The following is an 11,930-nucleotide window of genomic DNA, read 5'->3' on the forward strand; positions in this document are numbered from 1 at the left end:
CTGCATCTTTATCATCGGTATTGTCTATTACTGAAGATGTGTTGTCTGCTTTCACAGGATTTGAAGATAGTCTGAGCACTTTTGTTTTTGGGTGATGTAAAATGTCTACATCTTTTAAACATTTACACTCTAGGTAACCTGATATGTTCGGCGCAGGATGCTTTGTTCGGCGCAGGATCGATACATTGATTTGAAAACTTTAGTTGTCTTAGTATTCAAGTTAAAAAAGGAAATGCGTATTAAAAATCATAGGCTTGATCTTGAATGATCAGCCCTTGAAATCCAGAAAATACTAAAAAAATCCAATTTTCAAGGACAGATAATTCAAGATCAAGGTAAGAGAACTGTGTATTTTAATTTTTATTTCTGTTTCAGACTTCATTTGCAGTCAGTATACAAAATTTAAAGAAATTCGGTCCATTGGAAAGACTAGGACTCCGCGGTATCATTTTATCATGTTCATAGTTAAGGACATTTGCAACAGTCTCTATATCAACAGAAGGAATTTCTTCTTAAAACTTTCTTTTACTGACAGAGCATCAAATCAAAAACAGAAATAGTGACCCAGCCTTGATAATGAATTATCTGCCCTTGAAAGTCGGAAAATACTGAAAAAAATCTAATTTCAATGGCAGATAATTCAAGATCAAGCCTGGTAACTATGACTTTTGATATATACTCCAGTTTTAAAATTGATTCTCAGGCAGTACACAAAGTTTAAAGAAATTCTGCCCATAGGAAACTTTCGCCCTATATACATATAGGCAACTGTCCCATTTCCCCTTAACTTCCTTATATACAGTTTGAGAAAAAAAACCTATAGTAATTTCGCTGTCCGTGGTCCGCAGTACGCGTCGAAGTCAGCTGAAAATCTCTAAACGATATGGTTTAGACAATTAAATTCTATAAAGAGAGACAATTTAAAAAGTAAGCGAGATAGACTCATGACTTATACACTGTGGCACAGTTATATGTCGCTACACCAACGTTAAATGTCGCACAGCAAAAGAGGTTCAACAGTCTTCACAACTTAGAGATAAGATTGCTTGAGTGCAAGAGTATACAATGGGGTCTGAACTGCACGTTTGCTTTTCAATGGTCCAGCGCCATACATACGTTATATATTTGATATTTAAAGGTTTGAACACTAACAGTACTGAGCCCGCCCGGTTAGCTCAGTAGGTAGAGCGTTGATCTACGGATCTGGGGTCGTGAGTTCGATCCTCGGGCGGGGCGTATGTTCTCCGTGACTATTTGATAAACGACATTGTATCTGAAATCATTAGCCCTCCACCTCTGATTCATGTGGGGAAGTTGGCAGTTACTTGCGGAGAACAGGTTTGTACTGGTACGGAATCCAGGAACACCGGTTAGGTTAACACACCCTGGTACCGGCGCTCCCAAGTACAGATGGCACTCACACATACAGCGCTCGATAAGCGATTTTGGAGGAGCGGTGGTGTAAGTATTTCTTATTGTATCTCCGGTAATTCAAAACTTTTTTTAAAATGAAAGATATCTGCGCCCTGACGAATAATTGATGACTATGTTCTGTGAGTGTCACAACATTTCATCTTGAAATGAACAAAATACGGCGAGTTAAACGTGAACGTTTGACTCAAAAATGTCAAATGTCCAAAAATACACGTAAAATACTCAGTAAATACTCCAAATGTATTCATTTTTGATACAGTATCGTTTAGTCATGTCTTCCTACAATAAGCAGTTCAAATTCCAAGCCTTAATTTGTTATATTTAAAGAATGATTCGTTTTTAAAGATGGTAAGGGGTTTCAAAATGGCACTCACATGGCACAGGTGTGTATTTTTTTGACGCTCAACAAGTACAGCTAGAGAAAAGTCTTCAGAAATGTGGAGAAATCGTCAGTAATTTGGTTTTAGTATATTAAGGAGGCCAAAATACTCAAAGAAAATCTAAATAAATATTATGCGTCTCAACTGCCTATTATTTGAACATTTTTCTACCAAAATTGGAACGATACAGAGAAGATTAGCATGTAAAATTGCAACGATTTTGTTCAGTCGTCAATGTATAACTTTTTAAAACACAACAAGACTTGATATATGCCAACCTGAGTAATTGCCCTTGGGTGTATCTGACTATAGGATATTTTTGTTTAAAGAAGAGTCTGTTACATGTAGCAGGATGTGATTAAAACTATTATATTTTTTTTATAAAAATGAATACTACCGGTAACAGAAATGCGAAGCCCCGAGTATGTTTGTACATGCAGAATATAATAAAGCGATTTTTGTTTTATTCCTATGTTTGCAAGTGTTCCGATACAGTGATGATCATTTCTTTTATCATTTCAGACTACGGACATAATGAGCGAAACAGAGCCTCTTGATGAATCCTTTGTTGACTGTAGTTTACTCGACGGATCTCTCCTAGATGAGTCTACAGAAGAAACGGTAACTACAGTAACTGATGTAACAGAACAGCACTTAACCGTCAATCACCACCAGTGTCAAATATGTGAAAAGGTTTATAAAGGTAAAGACAGTCTTACCAGACATATGAAGATTCACCAAGAACATGTATTTTTTGTTCTAAATGTACCACGTTCTTTCACAATGAAACAGCCTTGGCTACACATAAAAGTCAAAAGCATGCGGGCAATTATTTATGTGTCCAGTGCGGGAAATGCTATTCGTCCAAACAGGTTATGGAACGCCACGCAGCAACACATGACGATTCGTCAAAGGCTAATCAATGCCCTGTTTGTGACAAAACATTTTCCGACAAAATAAGACTAAAGGCACATATGAATATGCATGAAGGAATAAAGCCATTCTCTTGTCCGACCTGCAACCGGAAGTATAGGTGCAAGTATGAGAAAAATAGACACCAGCTAATGAATTAATAAGATATTAAAATATGAGCGTCTTTTGAACCTAACAGACATTTTAACAAAATTCTATGGTGGCTGATATATGCCATTCCGTCTTTCCGCCAATTTTGGGCGCCGATTTATAACGTAAATACTTAAATTGCGCTCCCGCCCTTTTGGATTCCTTATATTTTCTCTATGGAGAATCGCAGACCAAAAGTTTAGATTTAATATGTAAATCGTCGGTGGAGCCGAGCGAAAACTGGCTGATCAGCGGGCGCCGAGCAAGAAGTTGAGGTTTGAAAGGCATAATGGTGGGATCGCCGAACGAAACGACGATGATTAGCCTTCTTAATTATTGGCACAGCCCTTTTACATATTGAATCTCGCTCAACGCCCCCCCCCCCCTCCAACCACCCGCTAATAATCGTGTTTTCGCTGCGCGTCGCCACTCAGCGTTTAATTTTTTTAATTCTCCGTGTTTTCGCTCGACGGGGTCGAATTGACGAAATGATATAAACCAGCCAACGTAAAAATCTTCTGTTTGTCTGTTATGAGTGTTTACTGAATCTATATCTTATATCTAATAAAACAAGTAAAATATTATTCGTAAGAAGTTCAACATTTATTATACATTCAGTGTAGACGTATGGTAAGTTAAAATTAAAATTAAAAAAAAGAACAGAAAACTTGTCAGTCCGTTATAAATGAGTAATCAAACACTTATTCCCCACCCCCACAAAAAAAAAAAATAGCGCACGCAAAAACTTGCTAAAGTGAAAACATTATATGCTAAATCAATGACTTTTAACTACTTATACTGTTCAGGTATTTATCAGATATTTAAATCCAGCTACAGAAAGTTAGATGTTGCTTAATTTTACAAAATGATTGGCATTTATGCAGTGTGGTGAACTTTAATCTGTTTCTTGCCAGACCGCCCCGTAGTCTTGTTGTGAAATCATTTTTATTCGCGTAGGACGAATTTTCGCGTATTTCGCTCTAGGACCGATGCGCGAATTTAAGAGCACGCTATTATTATTTTTTCATTTTATTTTTTCATTTATAAATTGAAAATGCGCGAATTAAAGCCTGCGCGAAACAGCCCTTTTTCACGTTTGCGCGAAATTTCATGCCAGCGAATTTAAATGATTTCACAGTATATAATTCGTACGGATGTTTATAGCATTATACTGGTACTCAAAAACGTTGAGATTGAACTGAAATATTGTTTAATAACGGCGTTTAACCAAACGCACAAACGCATACGCACGCACAAACGCACGCAAGCACACACATATCTTCTTGCAAACCTTGCCGTCCAGTGATCTTTCTGAGTCCTATGAATGTTTTGAAGCACGTTTTTCATTTTTCAACGAAATCCCAGGACATATTAAATTTTAGCATTGATCAGTTTTCAAGAACCTTTTTAATAAAAAATAATGTTAAAATATTGTCGTGGTAAGTTTTAACATAAAAAGATCGACTTCTGGGAGTCATTTTTTTAACGGTATGAAGATTTATGATCATACAGGCACCACACTGAGAGTAAACAACAACAAGGTCTACATTTCTGAAGACTTTTCTCTAGCTGTACTTGTTGAGCGTCAAAAAAATACACACCTGTGCCATGTGAGTGCCGTTTTGAAACCCCTTACCATCTTTAAAAACGAGTCATTCTTTAAATATAACAAATTAAGGCTTGGAATTTGAACTGCTTATTGTAGGAAGACATGACTAAACGATACTGTATCAAAAATGAATACATTTGGAGTATTTACTGAGTATTTTACGTGTATTTTTGGACATTTGACATTTTTGAGTCAAACGTTCACGTTTAACTCGCCGTATTTTGTTTATTTCAAGATGAAATGTTGTGACACTCACAGAACATAGTCATCAATTATTCATCAGGGCGCAGATATCTTTCATTTTAAAAAAGTTTTGAATTACCGGAGATACAATAAGAAATACTTACACCACCGCTCCTCCAAAATCGCTTATCGAGCGCTGTATGTGTGAGTGCCATCTGTACTTGGGAGCGCCGGTACCAGAGTGTGGTTAACTGCCCGCCGTTACATGACTGAAATACTGTTGAAAAACAAACAAAAAACAAACTAACAGTACTGAATTTTTTTTTCAGGACTACGTAATTCTATGTTCTATTCGTGCCGCGCGTCGTATTGTCGCGCATTGTATCGCATGTCTGGCGTCGACCTGGAAAAAATTCATTACACACAAGGCCTGGATCCAGAAATAGTTGATTGGGGGCGTCACCGACGGAGTGTATATCAAAATCCTCTTGATCAAAATCCCCTCCACTGAAAAATCCCCTTCATACTTTTGCAGGGGGTATGATAATCCCCTCTGTGATTTTCATTATAGATATATAGATATCAGTGCTCCAAATTAAATTATGTTTGCTAAAGGCATTGTATTTACGTGCTTTATGCAATAGACTTTTAAATTGTGTATATTTGTATTTGAACTTGATGAAATAAGTAAAAATCACAGAGGGGATTATGATATCCCCTGCAAAAGTATGAAGGGGATTTTGTAACACCCTGTCAGTTTTCAGTGAAGGGGATTTTGATCAAGGGGATTTTGATTGTCTCCCTCACCGACGATATGCGGTAGGTACGGGAGGGGCCTCTGTCTGTATTGGGGGATGTTTTCTATGCACAGGTATAAAATGTTGGCCTGTGGTGCTTTTATGGTCTAATTTTTTGAGGAACTGGAAGGGTACTCCCCTTCTTTTAGTGGGTGGGGGAGGAGTTAGGAGGCTGCCTCCCCCCTGGAACATTTTGAAATACAGGTATGAAATGCTTTGGTCTAGTGCATTTTTGTTATACATTTTTATATATGGGAGGGGGTACCCCTGTCATTTTAGAGGATGGAGTGTCGGGGCTCTCCCACTGAGAAATTTTGAAGTACAGGCATGAAATCGCGGCCTCTTGTGCCTTTTCTTAGTCTTAATTTTAAGGTACTGGAAGCGTACTCCATTTTAGTAGGGTCAGGGGTTCTCCTCCTGGGAAATTCTGAAATTTAGGTAAGAAATGTTGGCTTCTGATGCGTTTTGGGTCTAAATTTTGAGAAAATATTATTTCAAAATAGTTTGGTACAACTTTGAGTGTCACTTTTCAACCGACTGTTTGGTGGAGGTGGGTGTCTCAATCCGGGCCTGTTATACAACATGATGCTCAACAGTGTGACGCTCGACACACGATACGATGGGCGACAATACGGCGCGACATCGTGACATGAATGCCATACTGTCATGCTTCGTGTCACATTGGCGTGTTTCGAAAGCATGACATATAATCACGAGTTTACGACATCAAATCTCGATTGCACGACAACTCTTTTCGAGACTTCACGAGTTCACGACTTCGATCACGCGTAATCTTATCTCGGGCGCCCGACATCTTATCTCGAGTTCGCGACTCCTTATTTTGATCGCATGACATCTTATTTCGATTGCTGGTGATAAGTGAAAAAACAACATGTGTGCGTCCTATACATACCATAAAATATAGCAGTTATTTTAGACAACTTGACGACAACTTACTTTCACGATACCAAATACACATCGTATTACCGACGCCAGTGATGACAGATCACTACCAGGATGACACATTAAATTTTGCAGACCGTTAATACGTAGGTTAGTTATTTGGTTGTGATAATGATATAGTAAAAGTAAGGGCATTTTCGTAATCATGAACTTGTTTTACATTGACTTGAGATATCATTAGGTACTTTTGGACTTGATTTTCCAATTACTAAAGTAATTATGACGAATTTAGTATTACAGTTTTGAGCCAGAATGTGAAAATATTTGTTTTCGCTCCAAAATATCTTTTGAGTGAATGAACTCGATTACTGTAAGGTTATACATGAACACTTTCATCCATCAGGAGTATGTTCACCAGATATAGACTATAGAAGTCGGAAAAAAGTTACAGGCTTTTAAACTAGTCCGGGTAAAGACAAATTGCTGCCTTTGATTGGCAGAAACGTTTGTCAAGGGCTGCCTTCTATGACAAAAATGCTCAGAGAACGGCTAACAATTTGACAGGAATATGAAATCGCTCTTTCATTGATTTCTCTGTTTTTACATGATTCCTTTTATATGGATTTGAAGAGTCAGATCATCCTTTGTACATTTTCTCTAGATAAAAAGTATATTACTGCTTGATTTACATCGAAAATGTGTTTCATTGACAATTTGTTCATACAGTGGAATATCTAAGGTGTATGTTGTAAATTCTAATTCATAGAATTAAAGTTCTTGTTTATAAGTAATAGTTTTGAATTCCCAAAAGTTCCTGTTTATGTGAACTTGTTAAGCAAGTGCACACGAGAGACTTAAACCTGTCTGTGTCACTTATTATATACCCGCAGCCAGTTAACCTAAACAGTGTTACGGTGTTTTGTACCAGTGTTGCTGTAGAAAACGAAAATTTTCCTAGTAATCAGTCATGGTTTCTATTTCTTTGTTTGGAGGTTAACATTTAAAGTCATAAGGCGACTATCCAGTGTCAATGGCGGAGGGAGATCATTGTACATTATTTCTGGTACGAGCGAGCATTTTGATTTTGTTTACTTTTAGTTTCTTAAAATTGTCTGGCTTAGTCTCATTCTCACTGCCCACATTATCCTCCTTTCTCCGCCACCTAACCCCCACACATACCCCTCCACCGTCTAAATATATTTTCTATCAATTGTCTTGGTACTTGTGTCTTAGATTTCTGTGTCATCATCCACCCCGTTACCCAACCCCGACAAATACACAACGTCATTACCAAATCGTATTAAGTTAGTAGAAACCTCAAACTATTTCTGTTCTAGAACACTTGGCCCTATTACAAAATAATTTCATAGATATTTTTCTGCGTGTCTGCTCAAGCAAGGTGTGGAGGTGAGCGATCTAGGGCAACCAAGGCCCTCCTGTTTCTATACGTTAACAGCACTTATTACTAAGATAATTATTTGTACAACGTTAACATGTTAATTCTTCTTCTCTCGGAAAAGTATACAAGAATATATGAGTATGAATTTCCATTGGGCTTAAAGCTAACACCACATTATTCTATTATTGAAGATTCACGTTAGTTACTTAAAATGAAAATCTTGAAATATACACAAGGAATTGTTTATATATGTCATAGTGTCAAATATGAAATGCGACATTTAGCGTTGGTGTTGCGATATATGCTGGTGGGCAAATTTTTGCGACATTAACGTTAAAAGGGCAACTTTTAGCAGCAGATGATTTTGTGACATTTAACGGTGGTTGCGACATATAGCGGTGTTGCGACATTTAATGGTGCCACATACACTTCAGTTTCATTTAGTAGCCTTTATTTCAACAAAAACTATTGGATAATTATGAAGTTATTTTTTGGAACAGAAATGCTATATATTGAAAGGGAGATAATTCAAGAAGTAAGCTAGGTAAATATATTGTACATGTAAAAAGCACTTTTTCTAAATGTCCTTAATCGTTGTTTGAAGTTTGAATAAATTTCATTCATTACTTTTGGATTACGTATTAATAGTATCTATAGACTGACATTGTCCCAACGTGAATTTGACCCTTATTTCAGATATTGTTTCATATTCTGTTTTAGCTTTCTAAATGACTATAAATAGTTTCATAATATATTTAGCGAACAATTTTCCAGAAGAGTTGCGAGTACATAATCATTGGAGTAAAAGCTACTCAGAAAAATCGCAAAATCAGAATTTCATAGCATGACTGACCCCTCTAATTTACGTAAAACACAGCTATCAAAGTAACCCGGAAGGTTCAAGCTTCAACAAGTATGTTGTATTCTAGTATTAGCACATGTTTGACGTAGCGGTAGTGTAATAAAGCCATTAAATAAAAATGATAGAACACTAGTGTAATAAAGCTTTGACGTCGACGTCGTTTATAGTATAGAAGACGTTGGTCAAATATGTTGTATTCGGATATATCATGCCGGTCCTCATTGATTGATTTCTATGGCATATCAATTTGAATAAGCATGAGCTTGAAACGCGGAAAAGAGTTTCATCTGAACATTTGACATGTATGTTTGTTTTACAATCAACTTTGTTTGTATCTTATTATTTTTACTTAATGTAAAGACTGGTAGCCATTCCTAATTTTTATGGAAAAGTGTATTTCTGAACTGTAGTTTTTCTTTCTTTTTGGTTTTGAATAAGTACTAAATAAATGTTCTTATAAAATATTATTTTTTTTATTATGCATACATAGATCTTTTGAAATATACATACTAAAAAATCTTAAAATGTGGTTTAGTAAAAACACCTGTGCCTTTAAAACTGTGAGCGATACCTATGTGCAGCGGATAAGCTGAAAATGTAGTACCGTAAAATGCGAATTATTTGCGTTGTTAGAATCGAACTGATAAACATGTCCCAATTATTTTATCACTTAATAAAATATGGGCAGTCGTTCGGATGTGAATGATTAAATCACTCATGCACGGCTACTAAACGCTAGCGCCGCCACCAAATTGTGGTGATAAGGAAAAGAGCTACCGACATTTCCGTGGTGCAGCTATCGCCCGTTTGAAAATGTAAACACGTGAGTAAAATTTATATTTGATCTTATACTGATAGAACTTTTTTCGAAAATCGGAGAATGTAGTTCCGTGTAACAACACTTTTACTATAGGTTGGCTGTAATTTCATTAAAATATTATGCAAATTGTGGTGCCAGGAGCTTTTCTCCTGAATTTGACAGTGGTGTATTTTCATATATGCTAGTATTCGAACACCATTCCGATGATAAGACACACTGTAAAAACAATACCTGCGCATGCAAATCGTGTAGAACTGAATAACACGTATTCCAGTACACCAAAGAATTATGAAAAACACAGTTAAAAAGTTAAAACACGACTATTTTTGAGAATGGTGGCGCTATCACCCAAGTGGTGGCGCTATACAGTAGTGGTGGCGCTGTTGTATATGATTAGTGGCTGATATATTCAATTTTAAAATATGAAAATGTCTGACTGCAAGCCGCGGAACTTTCTACAATAATTGGTGTTACCAACCTATCCCACACTACAGCCAAATTACGTTACTCAACAAAATACATGTAGTAACCTGTACATGATCGCAAAATAATCTACATGTATATGGATTCAGATTGTGCATCTAAGCTGTATTGATTAATCATATTTAATCGATTGGAATTGAAAATGTACTGTACTTTTTAGAAAGAATTGTGAAAGTAAGGTCTTTTGTTTACAATGCATGCAAACGACGTAAAAATACAAAGGCAAGTAACTTTCAGAATCTAAATTTAACAAATAAATTCTACACAAATCTTTGTTTGAAATAAAAGTATTGCTACTATTTTTCATGACACTTACGTTTGTATTTAGGTAGAATATTTAAAGGTTAGAAAATAATTCTACATTAACATTTTAAACAAAGGAAATTTACTTTGACTACAAGAGTCCCAAGGGTCTGTGAGTATTTTGTTCTTTTTTTTTTCTTGGATAGAGAATGTTTCATCAAGATAAATAAACTATGATCGTGTTTTTCTTTCTTTAATAACATGATTCCTTGCAGGAATATTATCAGTTAGAGAATGTTGGTATTTGTTTTGTTCCGGATGCGTCAGCAGTTCGTATTACTGAATGCCGTAACAGCGCCACCACTACTGTATAGCGCCATCACTAGAGTTATAGCGCCAAAAATCCTGGAATATTTCTTCTAACCCAAGATTCCATCATTCATGGTGTGTGCCTATATAGTTATTTATCATTTCTACACTATTTGCATGCGCAGGTATGTTCTTACAGTGTGTCCATTAATCGAAATGGTGTTCGAATACTGGCCGATATGAAAATGTGCGACTGTCAGATTCGGGAGAATAGCTCCTGACACCACAATTTGCATATTATTTTAATAAAATCACAGCCAACCGCTACTTAAATTGTTGTTACACGGAACTACATTCTCCGATTTTTGAAAAAAGTTCTATCAATAAAAATATAAGATAAAATATAAATTTTACTCACGTGTTTACATTTTCAAACGGGCGATAGCTGCACCACGGAAATGTCGATAGCTCTTTTCCTTATCACCACAATTTGGTGGTGGCGCTAACGTTTAGTAGCCGTGTCATGCTTATTAATGATGGAATATATAGGAACAGATTTATTGCATGGACTTGGTATACGGAAATGAAAATCGTTTTATGCAAATATGATATTAAACCGTTTGGCGCGTTGAATATTTCTATAGTTATCTACTGTTTTAGATTAAGAGTATATAAGAATCGAAATAACGTACAGCAAAATATGTAATATACGTCAATGAAACACAAGCACTATTACTCGATTGCAGACGACTTACTGTAACTATAGTGTTGTCGCATAATCCGTCAAAGATATTCAATAAGATTACGCTTTCCCCGTGTTTCACGATTCTTCCAACTATATATAGACAGATCAGCTGATTTATAATGGTTTGAATTACCTCCACTTTGATGCATTTTACCAAAATTGTGTGAACCACCATTGGTTAGAATTTTTGGAAAAAAATCATAATACTGTATAGTATGTCACCCCACGGCTGACGGAACAAAAACATTCATATTTTTAACCTGTCTTATGATTCGCTTGAAATTGTTACTTCTGTGTTATCGGTTATCTGTAATAAAATTTAGCTCTTATAAAACTCGGTATACAAATAGCTGGCATATTACCAGCACATTTTAAGTACGGGATATCGACCGAGTATTGAGGTCTTGTGTTTCGAGAAGCCCGTGCGCAGGTCTTTCCTAAAGAGAAAGGCAGAAGTACGGGTCGATATCCGACTTACATACCGTCATTCCTTCTCAAGATGTGCAGCGGTTACGACTCTGACGGAATTTTATCATAGGATAATGAACTTAAAGTTAGAAAAGTTTTCCACACACAGAATACATACATGTTAGGAATTTATGTTACTTTTAGAAATTTACGTTTATTGGCGTGATAATTGTTCTTGTACTTCAGTTTATATAGGTGTAGGAAGTGGTAATAGCGCAAATGTAAGGCCGGGT

General features: G+C 36.2%; 1 protein-coding gene across 1 annotated transcript; it reads left to right on the forward strand.

The window, feature by feature from the left end:
• Positions 1-1,380: 1,380 nt before the first annotated feature.
• On the forward strand, positions 1,381-3,253 carry LOC128549526 (uncharacterized). Its single transcript, XM_053526349.1, has 2 exons — positions 1,381-1,461; positions 2,337-3,253. Exons 1-2 carry the CDS (start codon positions 1,411-1,413, stop codon positions 2,772-2,774), a joined length of 489 nt encoding a protein of 162 aa, XP_053382324.1. The 5' UTR covers positions 1,381-1,410; the 3' UTR covers positions 2,775-3,253.
• The last annotated feature ends 8,677 nt before the right edge of the window (positions 3,254-11,930 follow it).

This window comes from Mercenaria mercenaria, chromosome 16, assembly GCF_021730395.1.
Source record: "Mercenaria mercenaria strain notata chromosome 16, MADL_Memer_1, whole genome shotgun sequence".
Classification (NCBI taxonomy): Eukaryota; Metazoa; Mollusca; class Bivalvia; order Venerida; family Veneridae; genus Mercenaria; species Mercenaria mercenaria.

Bases quoted from the DNA above. Each gene is read 5' to 3' on its own strand.
- LOC128549526 (XM_053526349.1), top strand. From the start codon at position 1,411: ATGGCACTCACACATACAGCGCTCGATAAGCGATTTTGGAGGAGCGGT. The intron at 1,462-2,336 runs GTAAGTATTTCT...TTATCATTTCAG, and splicing joins GATTTTGGAGGAGCGGTGGT to ACTACGGACATAATGAGCGA.